General features: G+C 39.7%; 1 protein-coding gene across 13 annotated transcripts in view; it reads left to right on the forward strand.

Annotated features, from left to right (window-relative positions):
- Positions 1-21,987, forward strand: part of TTC3 (tetratricopeptide repeat domain 3) — a 119,783-nt gene that overhangs the window by 13,671 nt on the left and 84,125 nt on the right. For 7 of the 13 annotated variants that reach the window (XM_005202056.5, XM_005202058.5, XM_024999804.2 and 4 more), the window contains 9 exon segments: positions 100-142; positions 450-600; positions 1,018-1,105; positions 2,686-2,739; positions 3,733-3,853; positions 5,906-5,991; positions 7,511-7,605; positions 8,778-8,840; positions 19,698-19,752. In XM_005202056.5, coding sequence (XP_005202113.1) covers positions 100-142; positions 450-600; positions 1,018-1,105; positions 2,686-2,739; positions 3,733-3,853; positions 5,906-5,991; positions 7,511-7,605; positions 8,778-8,840; positions 19,698-19,752 — 756 coding nt within the window. 13 annotated transcript variants of the gene reach the window in all.

Genomic DNA, 21,987 nt, shown 5'->3' on the forward strand with positions numbered 1-21,987 from the left:
CAGTGCAACCAAAAGTAAATAAATAAAGTTTTAAGAAATGGAGAACTGCACTTCTGCATTTTACTAGATACAAATCAAAAGAATTCTTTTCCTTTTTAGGGTAGACAGTATAAAGATTATGCCCAAACTGAGGGAAACTTAGGTGAGTACATTGATATTTTAATTTTGTTGAAACAACTTCTACAGGATGTTCATATGTTCACATCAACATAATAGACGTATATCTTTAAGAGAATTTATTCTTTGCTGTTCTTTTTCACTAGAAATTAAAAAATCCTTTGTTAAATAGTTTTAGCTGACATTTAGATATTCTTAACATCCAACAGATTCAGGTATTTTATCCATTCATTTCTTACCTTTCCATATCCATTTTTGTCTTTTCCCTTAACAGTGTTGATTCATTCCAAAACAAGGCACAAAATATTAATTTAAAACTTTTTTTTATTAAGAATTTGACATCTGCACTCTGTGGTGTAGTCAACCTATTTCTGTCCTGCAAGATTACTGTGATGCCATTAAAGTCCACATCTTCTGGCCACTTCTGTTTCAACGTCAGCAGAGCTCTATAATAACACGGATGCACTCCTGTGTAAGGACCAGGTGAGTTACTGTCTGTTAAACCATTCTGTATGAACAGTGGTAAGCGTGTTGCCTTACCACTGAGGGATGCCAAGTACAATGGAAGGCTTATGTCTCATTCTTATATACTGTTCAACTCTACTTTTGTTTAATAGAGTGGAAAAAGTTAATACTGGGATTTGGATACGAATGAATAATCTTGGTGATTTAATGAAATTGAAGAGCATACTTGTTTATAAATACAAGCATTATAGTACAGAAGAAAGAAAAAGGTGTAATATTTTGTCTACTTAATAAATAGCTTGTTATTACCTAGAGGAAAGAAATAGAATTTTTATTCCAATAGTTTAAATTGAGGTATAACATAGTCAAGTGTAAAATTTAATGAATTTTTATATATGAAAACATAATCTTTTAAAAAATAAATTTGTCTTTAAGCGGTTCTCATGCTTGTGAGATAAGTTTGAAGAAATTACAGCAGCTTGAACTGATGGAAGATATTGTGGATTTGGCAAAGAAAGTTGTGGTAAGATATAGAATGTATATCCCACCCCCCTATTTCAGGAATATAAATATTTATATGGTATCAGGCCCATGCTACTAATTTATAGTGGCTAACAGGAATGGTTTTAGTTTTGGTTAACCTGAGTTTACTTTGCCAACAAAGGTCCCTATAGTCAAAGCTATGGTTTTTCCAGTAGTCATGTATGGATGTCTCAGAGTTGGACCATAAAGAAAGCTGAGTGCTGAAGAATTCATGCTTTTGAACTGTAGTGTTGGAGAAGACTCTTGCAAGTCCCTTTGGGGACTGCAAGGAGATCCAACCAGTCCATCCTAAAGGAAATCAGTCCTGAATATTCATTGAAAGGACTAATGCTGAAGCTCTGGTATTTGGCCACCTGATGCAAAGAACTGACTCATTGGAAAAGACCCTGATGCTGGAAAAGATTGAGGGCAAGAAGAGAAGGGGACGACAGAGGATGAGATAGTTGGATGTTATCACTCATTCAATGGACATGAGTCTGAACAAACTGGGAAATAGCAAAGGACAGGGAAGCCTGGCGAGAGGCAGTTCATGAAGGTTGCAAAGAGTCAGACATGACTGAGCTACTAAGCACAGCACAGCACAGCACAGCACAACCTGAGCTTATTCTGCTATGCAAGAGTTCATGCTGTGTATTTCAGAGGTTAGGTAGATGGCTGTTTTCATGGTTCTGAAGTGACATGATGAGAACTAGGCTGGCTCCATTTCTTTAAAGAATAGAAATTAGAATTTGTCACAAATGAAAGTGTGCTCCTGGTTTACAGAAACCTTTGTCACAGGTTCTAAAAGTGACAGATTCTTTTTTGTAACATAAAATCATGTCATTGTCACCACCACCACAACAAATATTTTTTCTTTGGGATAAACTTTATCATGTCAGATTTGAGGAGTTATCTGTGTACTACACTGAAAGGTTTTGTGTTTTTTTTTCCCTTGAAAGCCATTAATAACTTTTCTTACTTCATTTGGTTATGGGGCCAAGTGTTTTTCTTGCAAATTCTGATTGCAAACTTAAATTTAGAAAGGGCATTCTGATATTTATTTCCTATAGATAATCCTTTGCAATAATTTATATAAGCCAATGAATTTTATAAAAAGATTTTTAGGTGTAATGAACTTTAAAATCAGTACATCTAAAAGTTACACTTAATCATTTTATTATTAGAACCCTGTGTAAGACTGTTTCTGACTTGATTCAGGGTCCTTAAGAGGTCAGTTGGGCATAATACTGCTCTGGGAAGTGGACTACTGGTACATACGGTGGTTTTTAGTTGTTCAGTTGTGTCCAACTCTTTGCGAGCCCATGGACGGAGGAGCCCACCAGGCTCCTCCGTCCATGGGATTTCCCAGGCAAGAATACTGGAGTGGGTTGCCATTTCCTTCTCCAGGGGATCTACCTGACTCAGGGATCTCCTGCCTGGCAGGCGGATTCTCTACTACTGAGCCACCTGGAAAGCCCTGTACATACAGTAGTATTCCTAAAATGTAGAATTTTTTTTATTCACTAGAAAATTAAAGTATAATTGGCCAGATAAAAAAAAATGTTTTTTTTTGTTTTGCAGAATGATACATTCTTTATCGGAGGCTTATTGAGAATTGGCTATAAAATAGAGAATGTAAGTGTCAACATGAGAATCCAGCACTGTGAATAAGTGGCAGTTATTCATATGTAGCATTTAGTCGTATGGATTTCTATATTTTGCTTAAGCAGTCTCCTTATTTGGGTGGTTTGTATCATTTTCATTTTTTCCCCCCATAGCTTTTTTTTTTTTTTTGCAATTTGATTGTTTTTTCTCTTTTGTTTATCTGTCATATATTCTCTTCCAAATGAAATTACTAGGTCCCTGGTGTGGACATTTTTCGGTATATGATTACTGGATAATCTCATTCTGTGGGATCTTGGTTGCTCGGCCAGGGATTGAACCTGGGCCCTCAGCAGTGAGGCTGCAGAGTCCTAACCACTGGACTGCCAGGGAATTTCTGACAGATACATGTTTCCCTTAAGCCTGACACCAGCACTGATAACTCCACTATTTCTGAAGTCTTTTCAGACATTAGAAGTATGATAACATTTCTGTGAACCCTTGACCCTTGATGAAGGTCATCGCACTGAGCGCTTATTTGTCCAGGCATGCACTCCTCTTGTTGTATATATGCTTATTCTTCTCTCTGCCAAAGACCATTTAAAATACATAGTACCTTTTGTGAACCTTAATCTGTACCTTTAATTTTGAGGTAAGGATGGAAGTCCTAGTGTAGATGAGACCTGAGAACCCTCGTTCACCTTTGTTATTGGACTCTGCTGCTCCCCAGGGCAGCCTCTGGCCAGGTTGTAGACCTCAGCTTCCTGTTCTGTAATCACTGCAGCAGCATTTTGAGCTCTGAGGGTGGCCTGAGGTTCCCTGAAGATGTAACATATGTGAGTCTATGGTCTCTGTTAACTTGTGCGCTGGGGTCTAGCTATTCTAGGTTGCATGCCAGAGTAATGAAAATATGTTTTCCAAGTTTTTATTAAGAATATGAAATGCTATATAAGAGAAATTTATAATGCCACATGTAAACTTATAATTAATACATAAATCACATTTTCACCCCTCTTTTTGAAACAGAAAATCTTGGCAATGGAAGAAGCTTTGAATTGGGTGAAATACACAGGCGATGTAACAATTTTATCTAAATTAGGAGCAGTTGATAATTGTTGGCGTATGTTAAGTATTTTCTTTACTGAATGTAAGTATAAATGCTTTAAATTGTTACTTGACTTAGTTTTATAAAGGTATTATTTTGGAAAGTAGAATGCATGGCTATGTGATTTTGTGTTTATCTTAGGATTTTTAAACATGTTTTTTTCTCTTGTGCATAAGAGAAAAGACTGGATAAGAGAACTTTAACCCTGTAGTTAATTTTATTTTGTATTTCCTATATTGATGATTTGTGTGACTATATATTTTTTAAACATCCTACCAAGTGGATGCTATGAGTTATTATGTATAATAACCAAAGAAAGACTCCACACTGGGGTTCATGTATTTTCATTCATAAGAGAAATAAGTAACTGAGCTAAGACCATAATTTTCATTTTTCTGATGAATCTGTTACTTTGAGGTATGATGAAACTGCCTTATATATTTTTTACCTTGTGAAATATTTTTCTCTAAAGCATTTGAATGTTAGCAGTGTTCTTATCAGTCAGTTCAGTTCAGTCGCTCAGTCATATCCGACTCTTTGCGACCCCATGAATCGCAGCACGCCAGGCCTCCCTGTCCAACACCAACTCCGGTAGTTCACTCAGACTCACATCCATCGAGTCAGTGATGCCATCCAGCCATCTCATCCTCTGTCGTCCCCTTCTCCTCTTGCCCCCAATCCCTCCCAGCATCAGAGTCTTTTCCAATGAGTCAACTCTTCACATGGGGTGGCCAAAGTACTGGAGTTTCAGCTTCAGCATCATTCCCTCCAAAGAAATCCCAGGGCTGATCTCCTTCAGAATGGACTGGTTGGATCTCCTTGCAGTCCAAGGGACTCTCAAGAGTCTTCTCCAACACCACAGTTCAAAAGCATCAATTCTTCGGCACTCAGCTTTCTTCACAGTCCAACTCTCAAATCCATACATGAACACAGGAAAAACCATAGTGTTTTTATAGGGATCTTGAAACAGGAAGTACTTGACTCTTCAGTTGATGGTGACTGATTATTTGCCATTTCTGCTGAGTAGAGGGCATACTTTGTACTCTTGACCTGGGTGTTAGAAATTAAGCTTAAATATGAAGACAGGTTTTCCTGATATTTATTAGATGCTGGGCTGTATTACATGAGTAGAGGTGGTTCTCTTTGTTGTTTTGGAAGCCTTTAATTATAGGCTAGATTTTATGGTGAAATTAGACGACCAGTATCATGTATTGGGCGTCTGTTGTTGGACTTGTTTCTGACACTTTCTGTGTGCTCTTTTCTTTATAATAGCCCTGCAAGGTAGCTGCTGTGATCCTATTTTAGAAATGAGTAAACTTTGAGAGGTTAAATGATACTGCTTTCGTCTGTTAAGTAGTAGAACCTAAATAAGAAGTTAGGTCTCTCTGATCCCAAAGTTCAGGTTTTTGTTCTATAATCTTATTCTGTCCCCATCATCTTCTAAAATTCTTCAGTGTTAAGTTTTAGGTACTACTTTGCCTTGGAAATGAATATGTTTGGCTGGAGGCATAATTATAGTTTTGTTGCAATAAAATTATTTACCACTTATTAATAAAATCTTTTTTATAGAACAACTTAAAATATAGAAAATGAGGTCTCGTAAACTTTTAACATAAATGTTGGTTATTACCTACTGCGTTTGAATTAGTTTATTACATTTTTATGAGAATGTTTCAAAAAATGTCTGATTTTGACTTGAGAGTTATAATGTTGAAATAAGATGTTAAAAAAATTTTTTTATATTAAATATATCTTAGAAAGTAGTTTCCCAGGCTTTTGTTTTCAGAAATTTTAGTTGAACTTTGTGCTGGGTACACTGTAGCTCAGTGTTATTAAATTGACTTGAGTAATTATGAGGCCTGATTGGAATGTGTTAGGACAGAGCACTGTTACCTACAATTAGAACTAGAGTAATAATAAGCTAGAAATAAGGTCAATTAGATTCATGGCAAGCAATGAATCCAATGTTTTCTGAAACAGTTTATCAGTTGTTTAACTTTACAGACTCACATACCTCGCCTAAGAGTGAGAACATTAACAATACCAATTTTTTTAATACATTTTTTCTCACTCTCTCCTAAAAATAACATTTAGACAAGTATCACATAACTAAAGTTGTAACAGAAAACTGCAGTTTGCTTGAAGAATTTAAAACTCAAAGTTGTGCGGAGTGTCTAGAGGTGAGAATAAATAATTATTTGTAAGTATATTTTGAGATTTGTTTGTTAGAACTTTTATTAATATTCAGGGGAAATTTCAGTATTGGCTCAGATGGTAAAGAATCTGCCTGCAATATGGGAGACGTGGGTTCGATCTCTGGGTTTGGAAGATCCCCTGGAGGAGGGCATGACAACTCACTTCAGTATTCTTGCCTGGAGAATCCCCATGGTCAGAGGAGCCTGGCAGGCTACAGTCCACAGGGTTGCGAAGAGTCGGACATGACTGAACAACTGAGCACACAGCACATCTGAATATAAGAAGGACTACTGTAGAATTTGATAACATATTTGAGAGAGGTTTTTAGTAAATTTTGATTAGAATTGGTTTTGGAAGAGGAAGACATCTTGATGAGAATTTTAAAATTTTTTTAATTTTAATTTACTTATTTTAGGCTGCACTGGTTGGGCTTTCTGTGGTTGTGGCGAGCAGGCTTCTCGTTGCAAACCACAGGCTTCAGTGCCTGTCTAAAGCAAACAGGCTGTATAGGTTTCAGTGGTTGCAGCGGGTGGACTTCGGTCATTGTGGTTCACGGGCTCTGGAGCGCAGGCTCACCCGCTGTGGCATGTGGGCTTGGTTGCCCCTAGGTACACGGGATCTTCCCAGACCAGGAACTAACCAGTGTCCCCTGCCTTGGGAGGCGGATTCCCAACCTCTGGACAACCAGAGAAGTCCCAGAATTTTATGTTAAAGATTTTAAAAGTTAATTGAAAATTGAAGCTTGATTTTTTTTTTAAATTTAATTTAAAAGGCTTTTAATTAATTGAGAGAGTATGATTTTCTTTGGGACCAGTTTTATTGACATGTAATTCATATGTCATACAATTTACCCAGAGAAAATAAGATTTTAACAATCAAATTTTTAGAAAAGGATTTAGGAAATTATTTTTCCATTCATGATATAATCCAGTAAATAATAGTTTATTTTGAAAATTTGAATGTTTCCGTTGAAATTTTAGTTATAGCTATAGCATATTTGATTTCATGCCCTTTTTTCCTGCGTTTTGTTTTTATTTCATCTTTGCTAACTTTGTCACCTCATTTTTTGAGGGGCAGTTAGTCTAATCAACATTTTTTAAGCTCTTACGTTTATTGAATAGTATCACATTTTCTAGCCTAAAATTAAAATTCTGCCTTAAATCTATTTTTTTTTCTGCTATGCAGGCATAATGTATATTTAAGAGTGGACCTGCCAAATATGGTACACAGGGGATTAATGGTTCATATTATTCATAATGTAGTGGTTTTGTTTACTTTTTAATATTCTTTTTTAACAAAGTTAGCCCTGAGTCATTAGAGACAGGCTTCTTTAAATGTGTATGTCAAAATACTGGGTATTGAATTCTCGTTTTCTACATAAGTAATCCCCCAGATTATTTTTGACTTCTAAGATAAAAACCCAGAACCATTTTCCATAGGTTTTTGGGTTCCTGATTCTTTTTGAATGTAATTGATGACTCTTCTTTTACTTTGATTTCTCAGCAAGGAGAACTAATGAAAATGAAAGGAAATGAAGAGTTTTCCAAAGAAAGATATGATATAGCTATTATCTATTACACCAGAGCCATTGAATGTAGGTAAGAGCAAAATGGAATATTGAGACCCTTTCTATGTGGCAGATCACGTTAGAATGCTAGTCAGTATGAAAGAAACACAAGATGAGGAACTGGAGAGTATCTTCAGTTTGCTGTGCAGAATGTTTTCTCACCCGTAGGTATAAGAAACATGAGGTGAACTGAATAGATGAACTTAAGTTATATAAGTTAAGCCTGTTAGGCAAAATTTTGAATTTGCTTCTATCCTGCCCCAATTTGTTCCCAAGCTTTCTAGTACAGGGTCATCTGTTTTTTCTTGGACTCATTTTCCCTTCTTCTAATTCCTTCCAAATTATTGACTGATAAGAAAGAATTAGTTACTAATTCTTTACTAATTAGTTAACTAATTAGTTACTAGATGTCACCCATTCAGGGATTTGTGCTTTCTATGAGGGAACTTTTAAAGGATAAAAGTTGGGATTGTTGAGAGAGTACATGTGTTCTGCCTTATCTTCTATTTGTCCAGCTGCTAGAATTTTGTAGCATTCTTACACGTGTGCCTCACTTGGTTCTTACTGACATCTTTGCTGGGCCACCTAATGCTGTAGCAGCCTTAGGAGGGTGTGCTGTAGACAGCTGCACTCTTTCCAGATGTACCCATCGCCACAGGGAATGAGTGAATCGAGGTAGCAAACCACATTTGGAAGGTTGCCTGTCTGCTCTAGGAGAGGTGGAGATAATATAGGTGAAGTAAGAGGTGGAAATAAGAGGTGGAATAAGATAAAACCAAATGGGACAAAGCTTGAAGTCACACTGTTTAAATTACGGTTGCAGTTTACAGATGTCCTTTGTCAAAGTGGTACAGTTCTGATTTACATAGAAGTGTTCTGTCCTCTTCAGTGACAACATGCTTGTAGTTCGCTAGATTTTAATGTCTCATTTGATCCTCTCAGCAGCCCCAAGAGCGTAACAGAAAAAGCAAAACTTTTAGTCTTCATTTTGAATACAGAGAAGTTGAGTTGATTTGAACAAGCCCTTCAGGAAGTGAAGGAACCAGGACTTAGCCAGTTAGGACTCCAAATCCTATATTCATTTCTGCTATGCCAAACAGATATGAAGATTTTGAAAATTTTTTCTTGCATTATGATTTCTGTGTTATGTTCTTATTTTAAATGTAATGTTCTTCACTGATGAAACACTATTTTTTTTTAAAGGCCTGAAAATCACCTGCTTTATGGTAACCGAGCTCTTTGTTTTCTTCGTACTGGACAATTCAGGTAAATTGCTTAGAGTGCTTAATCACTCAGCTGTTATGCTAAATACCTATATTTGAGAAATGTTTCTGTTTGCAGTTATGCCAGAAAATCCTTCAGTAGTTCTTTGGCAGAAATAGTTAAATGGTTAAAGAGAGCTCTGTAGGTTTTATATATAAAAACAGCAATGACAGAAACTGATTTTTTTAATAGAGTGGATAGCATATGCTTTGCATTATTTTAAGCACTTGAAGTAGGTTATTTAATTCTCAACAGCACATTTAATAGGGCTTCCCAGGTGGCTCAGTGGTAAAGAATCCGCCTGCCAATGCAGGAGATGTGGGTTCAATCCCTGGGCTGGGAAGATCCCCTGGAAGAGGAAATGGCAACCCACTCCAGTATTTTTACCTGGGAAATCCTATGGACAGAGGAGCCTGGCGGGCTACAGTCCATGGGGTTACAGAGAGTCAGACACAACTGAGCGACTTGGTGTATTTAATAGGTTAGATAATGTTATTTTCCATATTTTACGTGTGGATAAACTCATACCATTAGTAATTGTGAATTTCGTTCTACCCTGCTCCATTTTTTTTCAAGCTGTGATGTAGTGATGCCAAGATTCAAACACAGCTCTTACCTGATGATGTATAATCTATGTTTATAACACCTATAATATATTATCTTCTTTTGCTCTTAGCTAATCTGTATAGTTCTGGAACAATTCTTGCTGTATTTGTTTCTTCTGTATAAGTATGACTAAAACTAAGTAAATGTCCTTCATAAAGAAAAGAAAAGTTTAATGATTTAACTATGGGAGTGAAATTGTAATTAATTCTTAGTTCCTCATGTTGAAGTGAGCTAGTATTTATTAGTTGAGAAAGATTGTTGACAGCGCCCCCATGATTTTATTGTCTCTCAGCTTACAGTTTTTAGAACTTAAATATTAAGTGTGAATGTTGAGCAGTGTAGACTGTTAAATTTAACTGTGTCTTACAGGATTCCTTCTGGAATACATCCATTCAGTAGAAAAATACTAAAAACAAACTAAAAAACCACGTTAGAGGCTGGGATCCTCAGAATAAAGCTGCGTAGGCGTAAGGTCCTGCTTAGTTATTAGTTATAATTCCTATTTGCATCTTGCCTTTCTGTTGCCCAAAATAAAAAGAGAATACCTTGCAAGTTATAGAATTCTCACTATATATGAAGAAAGAGGACACCAGTTTCTCAGGGGAAACTGTTTTCCTGATGTTTGGTTCCGGAAGAAATTTCTTCTATGATTTACAAGTAATATGAACTGAGTGATGGGGTAGAGAACAATCTCAGCAGCATTCCTGTTCAGAGTAAAAGAAACACACCCTGAGAGTGCAGTTTTGGTTTTCATCAATAGTTTTTGAAATTAAGATTCTTATAAGAGCAGAGAGTCTGCTGTCAGTTGTTTTCCAGGGAGAGTACTTGCATTGAAGTGTGGGAGGTGGGAGCGGGGAGTATGGTGTATTCCAAGTATACAGTTTTCAAAAATAACATTTATGTTTTTCTTTTATTATAAACAGAACACTTTCTCATGGTAGAAAATTTGGAAAATACAAGAGTTTAAAAAGAAGAAAATAAAAAATCACCTCCTCGGAGAATACCGCTGTATTAACGTTATGCAGCTTTTAAATGGCTTAAGCCGTGGATAACCGAGGCTATCTAGTCTAGAGGAATGGATGGGCTTGACACAGTCTTCCATCAGTACCACTGTCCTCAACTGGTTCTGGCAAGAAATGGGCTGCACATGTCTTTAGGTTACTGCCTCTGGCTAGGTCCAGACTTGCAGATATCCTGTGCTGTTTAAAGGCCATTCTGTATGTTCTTAAGGTGAATAGCTTGGCTGGCAACTTGGCTAGCCTCTTGTGAAAATCGAGGCGCCTATCTGAAACTTCAGAGTGGGTCGAAGGTCATCCCCTCTGCATAGGGGATCCCTTGGAGCTGAGAGGCAAATGAGGGGTTCTGCCTTCTTTTGTGAGTGTTAAATGCGAGACACTCAAGTAGGAGCCTGCTGAAACTCTGCTCTGAAGGAGGTGCATCAAAGCCAGGTAGCCTGGTGAGGTCAAGGTCAAGATCAAGAGTAGGGTTGTGCATCCATCCTTGTACCTCCCAGCTGACGGTCTAGCTTTGTGGGTCAACACCATAGCAGTTTCCTGTAGAGGCAGGTCAGCACCATTTCCTTGTTAGGCAATCACCAGTATGTGCTGGATGCTTGTTTAATGTCAGAAGCATGATGCCACCCTGATTTTACTGGTGTTTGCCACCTCATTCACTATTTACATGACTTGCTCAGTAATGGAGGGATAATGTTTCCTGAACCTGCAGTGCACGTAACTCCTTATCAAGTGAGTAGATGATATGACTTCAGAAAAGAACACACTGCCAGCGATTCAGATGTGTCCTTGACCTAGGAGGACCCATGCCATTTAGCTGAGTTACCAGGGTTGAGAGGTGTTGAAGCCCTCGTCTCTGAGGGCTGGTAGATCTGTCATGGGAGTCTGGCTGAGCAGCTGAGGGTGAAGCATATAGCCTCCCTGGCACTGTTTTGAGTGCTTTTCCTGTATTAACTCATAAAAGCCTCCCAGCCCTGTGAGATAGGTGCTGCTGGGTCTTTCTTGATGAGGAACCTGAGGCCCGGGCGGTTAAGCAGTGTCCTCAGATACTCACTGGGTGGGTGTGAACCCAGGTGGATGCACAGTCTCTACGATTAATCACCATGCACAGGTGATGATAGGCTCAAACAGCAATGTGAAAGTTGAAAAAAATTAATGATCTAAATAGTCAATAAACATGATTATCCTTACAGGACATGCAGATTAAAAACTGTGAGTCTCTCTTTCGTACCCATTAGATTGGCAAACATTTTAAAACCTCATAGCACCAAGTGTTTAAGAGGACGTGGAACAAAGGAAACTTTCATACTCGGCCGGAGAAATGTGTAAATCGGTGCAGTCACTGTGGAGAGCCGTGTGGCAAGGTGAAGACGTGTACTCTCCTGCCCGCTTCTGGGCTACCCGAGAAGATGTGTGCAAGCCTTCATTAGAGCGTTATGGTTAAGAGTAAAGAAATGGAAACCACCTAAAAGTCCATCTATAGGGAATGGATAAAATGAATTATGGTATATTCATACAATGGAATGCTGTGCAGCAGTTAAAATGAATGCAGTGTTGAGTGAAAAAGCAAGTTGCAGAATGATTTGTACGGTATGATGCCATTTATGTGATGTTTTGAAATGTGCAAAATGATATGCATATGCATAATTAATGCATAGTATGTATTAACAGTGACTTTGAAGTGCACGGGCATGTTAAAATACCAATGGAGTGGCTGTCTCTGGGGAGGGAGGGAGGACAATGGATTGGAGCTGGGAAAGATGGTTCACAATGGATGTCACCTGTGACAAACCTGGCAAGAAGATCTGAAGTAAATATGGCAAAATGTTAAGGTCTTGCTAAGCTGGTACATGGGTATTGATTATGTTAATGTTATTCTCTGTACTGTTACGTATATTTGATACAAAGTGTAATTAACAATGCACATAAGATGAAACACCAAGCATTAGGATAAAGTAAGTGAAAAATAATCTTGAAAGGGGAGAAATACAAATATTTTAAGGCCGGTTTGGCTGGGAGCCTGAGGTGAGGTATTTGTGGGGAAAATGTTTCACTCAGAAATGGTCAGCGTGGTGGCGGAGGTTTTAATGCCATGTAGTCAGTTTCTAAATCTGACCACCTTTGGGTGGATACAGGTGAGGCCAAGAGCCAGTCAGAACCCTTACCATTCTCCAGAGGTGTGCCGCTCCAGGAAACCCGGGACGGGGCTGGGGTGAGGGAGGGGAGGGCAGGCTTGTGCTCCCTGCCAGCCTTTCACGCTGCGCCTGTGGGCGGTGCATCCCAGAGTGCCTGGCTGGGATGAGATGTCCGTTATCTTCTGGTCTTCTATAAGTCCCCGTTTTAAATAGAATTTGAGAGGTCGAGGGCATCTTAGAGTGATGCTTTTAATTGAGGTAATTTGAAATTTTCAGATTAGAACAGAATCTAGAAAAAGCAATCAGGCATCTATAGCCTCTGTGGTTGCAATAGTTATACAAGGTAGATGATTAGGGTTACTGTTTAATTCATTCTCAGTGGGACTCGCGTGTGGAAATTTGAATTCTTTGGTGGGATGGAATAAACTGTGTAATAGGAAATTAATTGGAAAAGGGGAAAGCTTAGTCTTGGATATTTTAAATTTACTTGGGAAGAGTATAGAATTTTAAAACTTGGTGTTTACTCTGATCCTTTGGTATTTAACTACACTTAGATGGTATTCCCTTCTATTAGCTCCCAACTTGTGAATAATATGAGGCAGCTAGATTTTAAATGATTGTGTGTGTGTTTCTGAACACATGTGTGTGAGGTGTAAATCAAGTAAATTGTATGTTTTTGTGAGAATTTTCAAAAATCTTAGTGTATGTGGGGCGTTTTTAGTGTATTGGTTGATGAATTATTCCTCACTCTGTTCTCTTACTTGTATGATCTCTATTTTGCTTAAAAAAAATGCTGAATTTGCTTTTGAAGGAAATAGTTACTTTATCAGTCTTATTTGAGGTGCACCCCTTTTTAAAACACAGTAACAAATGCACATCATAAAAAATTAAAAGAGAACAAAAGGATAAACTGAAAACTCTTGCCCACCTGAGACCCCTGCCCTAATCCCTTTCTTCAGATCCTTATGCATTTCAGTAATATTTTATGCCTTTATGAACACTTACTACTTTGAACCAGATGAAGTTGCCATTTTTATAAGTCAGAATAAGGCATTTTCATTTGGTTCAGTATAATGTATGTGTCTTTTGTTTTAACATGGATAAGAGCATATTATACACTCTGTTGTACATCTTGCTTCTTTTAATATTTAAATGTTGGAGTTGTTGCACATCAGTGAATACTGACATCTACCCCAGTTTTTATTCATGGCTGCATAGTGTTTTACTGTGTATTAGTTTGTATTAGAACATAGCTTATTTCCAGTTTAAAAAGTTAGCTAAAACTATGTAATATCCTTTTATGTTTAACACTCCGATTCAAGTATACATAGATGTATAGGATAAATTCCTAACAAGAATTTATTTTACTTGGATGAAAGAACATATGTAATTTTACTTCCAGACACTAACTTTTGATTTAAAATGTATGTGTGATTAATAGTCACTGCATATTTGACAGTAACTGACCATTCCATCTGAATCCTGCTTTTGTTGCTTCATTGTGAGATCGAGAAACTTGGGGACTAAAAATGTTATTTCTTTGTGATCTGGTCAGGCCCTGAAAGTGACGATTTGCCATAAGGGGGAAAGATGATAACTCTTCTGGGCATTCAAAGTTCTCACATACGTAGGTGTTGTGGTTTGAGAAAGTCAGTTAATAGCATCTCCTTCCCCTCCCAAGTCCAGAACTATTACTGCACATTGAAATCACTCGAGCTTTGAAGAAATCCACCCCAGTTACCCCTCCAAGTTCTCATTTAATTGGGCATCGGGCTTTTTTAGAAGCCTCCCAGGTACTACTAATGTGCAGCCAGGATTGCCCACTGGTCTAGAGAAAGTGTGGGCTGACATTAGAAGGGGAGCTGGGACTGAGCTTTGTGGGACAGAGAAAGTGGCCGATGAGAGAAGGATGAAGCTGCACAGGAGACTCCTACGAGGTTCGCCAGAGAGCTAGGAGGAGAGTCAGTGTAGGATCCTGGAAGCGAGTGAGAGAGTGGCCAACAGGGCCTGTTGCTGGGAAGCCCTTTGGAACTTGAGTTTAGTTCTATGGACACCTTCTAGTCCCTAGGGAGAGCTGTCAGCGGGAAGCTTGGCACAGATGCCAGGCCTGAGTGGGCTCAGAAGTGAGGATGAGGAGATGGAGGCAGCCAGCACAGGCAGCTGGTGAAGGCATTCAGGCAGAGAGGATGGGAGAGTTTTGCCATTGTATTCAGGTGATTTTGGCTGCAAATAATAGAGATCTCTTAATTCAGCTGGTTTAAATGGGGAAGAAAACTTACTTGATCCAAGAGTTCCAGAAGACGGTCCTAGGGTTGTGTATGTAGTGACTCGACAATGCCATCAAAGACCTAGTGGTTTTTTTCCAGCCCCACCGTATGACTTGGACCTCAGACTGCCCACCCCCTCAGGATGGCAGGAGGGCTTCTGTAATTCAAATACCACATTGGACATTACACCCTCCCGCAGAAGGGTGACTCTTGTACTATGCAAAAGAAAAACTGTAATACACATATTGAGAAGTGTACAGTTCATAAGTGTGCAGGTTGAATTTTTCAGATGCAAATAACCATACCCAGCATCCAGATCACAACCCCAGTACCCCGGAAGTCACCCTTGTTCCCCCTCAGTCACTGCCCACTTCCTCCCCCAGGATAACTCCTGTCCTGACTTCTGACACCATAGGTTGGTTTTGCCTGCTTTGTGCAATATAAACAGAATCATGTGATCCGTGCTCTTTATGTCTGGTTTTCAGCATTGTGTTTGAGACCCATGTTGTTGCATGTAGTTGTGAAGTGTTCATCTATTGCATGAATATACCACGTTTTATCCATTCTATTGTTGATGGGCATTTGGGGGTTTCTAGTACTTTTACAGATAGTGTCATTGTGAACATGTCTTCATTTCTGTTAAGTATGTAATAAAGGAGTGGCATTGCTGGGACAGGAGCGTGTGCTTATGCTCAGCTGTGCACATAATTTGCACCCTGGTTGCATCATTTTACACTCCTGCCAGCAGCACATGAGAGTTTCAGTTCCACGTCCTCACTAACACTTATTATTTTGTGTCATTTCATTTAGACATTCTGCTGAGTGTGTGGTGATATGATGCTGTGATTTTAATTTGCATTTCCTTAAGTTAATTTAGGAGGTTTAAGTTGAACATTTGTTTATCATATGCTTATTGACTACTCAGATATCTTTTGTGAAGTGCCTGTGTTGAGTCTTTTTTATTTTTCTCTTTTGAGTTGAATGTTTTATTAGTAGGTTTTTAAAAAATATTCTGGATAGGAGTCATTGGTCAAAATATGAATATTACAAATGCCTTCTCATGCTCTGTGGCTTGCCTTTTTTGCTTTCTTCCCATGAATGCAAGTAGTAATTTTAATGTACTACAATTTATCAATTTTTTTCCTTTATGGTAAGCACTTTTTGTGTTCTGATTATAATCTTTGCCTACTCTGCAAAATATTCTTTGTTTTCTAAAAGCTTGACCGATTATTGGTATTTAAATCTCCTGTCCATCTGGGGAACCCCAGGTGGCGCTAGTGGTACAGAACCCACCTGCCAATGCAGGAGACATAAGACACAGGTTTGATCTCTTGGTTGGAAAGATCCCTGGAGAAAGGCATGGCAACCCACTCCAGTATTCTTGCCTGGCGAATCCATGGACAGAGGAGCCTGGTGGGCTACAGTCCATGGGGTGGCAGAGAGTCGGACTCGACTGAGATATGCCATGATCCGTCTGGAGGTGTTTTTTTGTATGAGGTAGGGGTCAAGGTTCATTTGAATGTCCAGTTGACCCAGCCCTATTATTTTTTTCTTCTGGCCTTTGTTTTTGGGCCCAGGATCACCCCCCTCCCCCACTCCAGGGCCAGCCTTGGTGGAGCTGCTATTCCCAGGGCAAGAGAGGGGGGCTCCCCCTGCCTCTGAGGGACATGGCCAGAGTAGGGTGCCTCGTTGCACCCACCCTCGCCTTCTTGTGGAGCCTGTGAGTGGAGCTCAGACTGCTTCTTGCTGCTCCCTAGTCGTGCTCCTCTTGAGGTCACCCAGAACCTGGTCTTCCCTGCAAGCTCAGACTGCTTCCCAGCATAGCCAACCCCCCTCAGCCCTGCCTCTCCTTGCTTCTTGGGCCCCTGTTTGGGAGCCCTCCCCTGGTCTGATCCTCTCCCCCAGCTTCACCTCTGCCCTGAGGCCTCCAGAGCAGCTCTGCTGAGACAGCCCCTTGGTGTCTCTTTCCTGTGCTGGAGACCATAGGCCTCTGCCCTGTCCTCCAGCCCTCACAGGCCCTCGGCCTCTGACTCAGGAACCCTTGCTCTCCCTGCCCCTCCTCTCTACCTCCGGGGTGTCCACTCTCTGTCCCCCAGACTCTGTGCACGCTCTGTTCTCTCTACCTGGGACACTTTTTCCCAGCATCACAGGGTTCCCTCCCTCCCTTTATTAGAGTTTCAGCACAAATATCACCTCCTCCTAGAAGCCTGCCCTGACCCTTTTTCCTGATAATCGACTCTCTCCACCTCATTAGCTTTCATATGGCTTGGAAATCACTTGTTTTTTATTTCCATATTATCTGTCTCCCACTGGGATATTAGCCCCAAGAGGGCGGGGCTGTGTCCAGTTTGTCTACACTGTGTCCATAACACTGCGCCCGTATGCCCATATGTAGCAAGTGCTCAAGAAGTGGGTGGGTGGGTGGATGATAGAGGAGGAGGAGGACTTTTGGCTTCTCCATTTGCTTGCAGGCCTCCCCCCCAACCCTCCAACTTTTTTGTGCTGCTGCCTCTGCTCTGCCTCCGATGTGTATATGGAAGACACATTTACTCACGCATTCGTTCACTCAGTGTTTGAACGTATAAAGAATGCATCAGCATCTCTGCGTAGCAGGCTCTGCACCACTGCAGGGATATGGAAGAGACCCCTCAGCCGACCCAGCCCCATCTTTTCCGAGCGTGTTTTCTCTGTGCACTGCAGCGTTAGCTTTGTCATGCAGATCGGGGGACTGTATCAGGATCTGTAAGGGTCTGTTTCTGATTTCTGTATCCTCTTGTGTTTGTCAGGCCGTCTATCTTTAGATAGCTTTCGAACTTTATCTTTAAAAAAATGTGTATATGGTCTTTTAATAGGTATTGATGTTTGGTAGAATAAGTTACCTAGTTTTATTCTTTGTAATCCTTTTGTTTGTTTTTTGGTGGTCTTTGTAATCGGTCTTTAAGAGTGAGCTGTCCCCTCAGTTCTGGGTCACACCTGAACTGTGTATCCCTAGACCACTCAGTGCAGAGTAGGTTTGCGATGATTGGCTTAAACTTACTAGAAATTATCTCTAAGTCTTGGAGGTGGACCCTCACAACACGTGTCTAGCAGTCAGAAGAGGAGGTTAGCTGCTGGGTAAATTGCCAATAGTGTTTGCTTAGGGTTTGAGACATTTATTTATTTTTACTTGCTTTTTAAAAGATGAGCAATCTGAGCAGATTAAAAGTCAGTAGGAAGTTGCATGACAACATGAATGTACTTCATACCACTGAATTTTACATTTGAAATGATTCATGGGGTAAATTATGTGTGTTTTACCACAATAAAACATACTGATAGGGTAAATTCCTGAAATGGAATGTGTGATTTTACAGGAGAGAGAAGGGATGATTGATACTGTAAGAATGGGTAGTTACATGGCACAAGTGGAGGAGTCAGCCACAGGAGGAGGAAGAAACTTTCATTGTAAGGGAGAAAAGTTAGGGCTAGATTGAGAGAGTTCTCTTTGATATGTTCAGTTTACTCATTGAAATAGGAGCAAAGCTCATCGGCTGAAAGGGAGTTGGCAGGAAAGGACCCAAGTTTTTTTTTTCTTTTGACCACTCTGCGAGGCATACGGGGTCTCAGTTCTCTGACGAGGCATCAAACCCATGCCCCCCTGCATTGGAAGTGCAGAGTTTTAACCACTGGACCACCAGGGAAGTCCTGGAAACGACATAAGATTTGAAATGGTCATTTAACAAAATTAGAGAGTAATTTGATCTAGAATGTTGGTTAACACCGTTGAAGACCCCTTTGGGCCTTCCTGAGTAAGTAGTACTCAGGAAGTACTGCTAAGTATCCTGAGTAAGTAGTACTCCTGGTGTGCTCTGCCGTGTTTTTTCTCTGGTAGTACTTGGCTCCCTACATGTGGTCCTGGAGAAAGCAGGAAGCAGGGCTCGTCCAGAATTGGGTTTTGCCGTAGAGCAAGGTGTAAACATAGGGACAAAGAAGTATGCAGCTGCATCATGGGAATATGAAATGAGGAACCAGCGAATCTTAAGATAGATCAATAAGGAGGTTTAAAAAAGAGAGAAAATGGGTAAGCCAGTGAGGTGAGCACCCTGAGAAGCTAGTAGGAATAGCTGAATAAGTAGGATGAAAGGAGCTATGATATCAGGGGAAAGAGTGGGATGCCTGAATTAATGATTTTGGGCTCTGAACAGTTTTGAGCAGTGGTAAAGGGAGGGTGGTGGTGGATGGCTGAGCTGGACAGAGGAGGCCATTGATTGTAAGGAAACTATGAGAGACCTGGTGTTAGACCTTAGTACTCGACAGTTTACAGTGTACTATGCTTTAGCATAGTATCTGAAAACAGGAAAAACCAAAATTGTCATCTTAAAGATGAGAAAGTGACCCTAAACAGGTTAATTACTTCCTATCCGCCCCAGTGAGAGTTGGTGATGGCGCTGGACTTAACCTCATGTCCCAACTTATGCTCTGTCCATTATAGCTTAGCCAGTATGTTACGTGAAATATCTGGGACTTTTATTCTCTAAGATCAGAAGTCTTGCTGACAGTACTACATAGTACCAAAAAAACTCCATGTGAGTAATAGTAAGTTAGGGATAGGTGAGATGTAGATAGTTGTGTGCAGGAAACACTCCAGAAATATTGAAAGTAGCTATTCTTAGGTAATTGTGATTGTGACTCTGGGTGACTTTTTTCCTTTGTTTTGCTTTTCTGTATTTTCCAAATTTCCTATAATGGACATATATAGACTAAAAAACTAGATTGTATATGGAAAATTAAAGTACAAATAGATAAGCACTATATAATACCCTTTGAAAAATTTGATTATTTTATTTCCTTTTCCTTTAGAAATGCACTTGGTGATGGAAAGAGAGCTACCATTCTGAAGAACAATTGGACAAAGGTAGGTTTCTTTCCTGCTTTACTTTGGCTAAACAGTGCTGTACAACTTTTAAAAGTCTGTTTACAGGATATAAATCCCTAGTAGAAGTGCTGGATGAAATTACATGGAGCTCAGCAGCATGGCAGGGGAACCTTCAGTTCCATAATCAGAGAGGACCCGCAGCCCAGCGGTAAGGGCCAAGCATGTCTGTCAGGGACAGGCTGCCCCTAGAGCTCGTGAGCACACCTGAGTGGTTCAGGTGTCAGCATCCGCACATTGTGGAAGGATTAAGGACCTGACTGTGGAAAATGAGGCTTAAGACTCAGAAGGAGTGCCTGGAGACTAGCTTTGTAATCTTAAGGTGGGAAAGGATTTCTTTACCTACATATGCAGGTCAGAGAAGGAAAAAACTCATAATTATCTCAAGCTTAAAGTTTTTTGAATGTTGGGACACCATAAATGAAATTATAGTCTGGGAGGAGATAGTTTGTCGTATGTAGAACAGAAATAACTTGATAGGACTTACATTCAAAATATGCGAAGAACAAAAAGAAACTCAGTAGAAAATGGGCCCATGAAATAAGCATTTCAGAGATGAGGAAACCTGAATGGGTGATAGGAAAAAAACTATTGTGCTTCCTAGTAATTAAAATTGTAAAGAAATAGAAACCAAGAGAGCCTAATAAAGAACCTCCAGATATACCCACATGTACACCCCACAAGTGGGAAAAACAGTGATATTGTTTGGGTTCTTCAAATTGGTGAAAGTTAGAGACTGATAGTCCTGAGTATTGGTAGCGTGTTTGCTAACAGGAGCTCTCGGTAAGCCTGTGGGGTGTGAGTTGGTCGCAGCCGCCTTGGAGAGCTCTGCTGTGCCTGTGTTGTAATTGATTCCAAGGGCGTGTACTCCACAAACATTCTTGCCTATGTGTATGTGGTGAGACGTGCAAGCTTGGTCACTGCAGTATGGTATTAATGACACAGAACTGCAAATACCTGAGTACACATTAATAAAGCAGTGGATCAGTGTGGTATTTTCATTTAGTCAAAGTTATTACTGTGATCCCTCTGATCAGCCCCCTGTGTGCCTTTAGCCATGCCTCCCCTTTGCCCTCTGTCAGCCCTGTCTGCCTCGCTGTGCTCACGCGCACTAGGTCCACTCCCACTGCGTGCTTGCTCTTCCCTCTGCCAGGATCAGACTGCCTTGCCCAGAGCCCGAGCGAGCTCCCTTGCTTCCTTTCCTCCTCCACTGAGAGTTCTCTTTTCTGTGACCTGCCCTGAGCAAACCTGGTCCTTCCTAGACATTTGCTTATTTTTCTCTGCTTTATCTTTTTACTTCTTAGCGTTTAACATGATTGCATATATGTATGTTGTTTAAGTTGTGTTCTTATTTGTGTGTGCTTTAGTAATAACGTGAGCTCCGTAAGGACAGGTTTTTTGTTTGGTTCATTTCTGAATCGTCTGCCTGAGAAGCTGCCCAGCACATAGCAGGCATTCATAGTAAATATTTTATGAATGAATGAGTTGAAATGAGTTATTGGCTACCAATAATTATAGATTTAAAAAACAGTATTTACATATTTGTTTTTAAACCAGAATGAATAGAATCGTAGACTTTTAGAGCCCCCAAATTATGATTCAGATAGCCTAGGAGTGTATCTGAGTCTGGGGATTATAAAATTCTCCAGGTGAATTTCTGCATCCAGATATTGGAGTCACTTCTTAAATGCCTTATTTTCTAGATTAAGAAATTAAGTCCCAGAAGGGTAAAGTGACTTACTTTCTGTAAGGTGTCATTGCAAGTACGAGACAAAAATGAACTGAGAATCCAGCTTTAGATAGGCTTCTGTTTGAAGGTGATCTGTTTGTTGCCGTTTTCATTATGAGTTGCTGTTGTAGTTGAAGCATAATCTTTGCTGATCACTGAACTTGGCATTTGGCAGGTGCTATGTAAATTTACTTACAGAATGAATGGATGCTAGTGTTCATAATACTGAAACTTAGACCATGATACTGATTTTCCAGAGGTAACTTGCTAGTTCAGTCTATTATCAACTTAGAAAAAGTATACCAAAACTTTCTTTAAAAAAATTAAATAGTAATTAAGCAGGGTATAATATTCAATGCAAATGTTTAAGCCTGTGTTCTTTTGACTCTTTTTTTTTGCCTGTGTTGACAGGTCTGCTATTTTTCCTTTGTAAATAATCTTTGCTTTTCCTAGGTGTTTGAGGATCTTCTCATTGTCTTTAACATTTG

The sequence above is a fragment of the Bos taurus genome, chromosome 1, assembly GCF_002263795.3.
Source record: "Bos taurus isolate L1 Dominette 01449 registration number 42190680 breed Hereford chromosome 1, ARS-UCD2.0, whole genome shotgun sequence".
NCBI lineage: Eukaryota > Metazoa > Chordata > Mammalia > Artiodactyla > Bovidae > Bos > Bos taurus.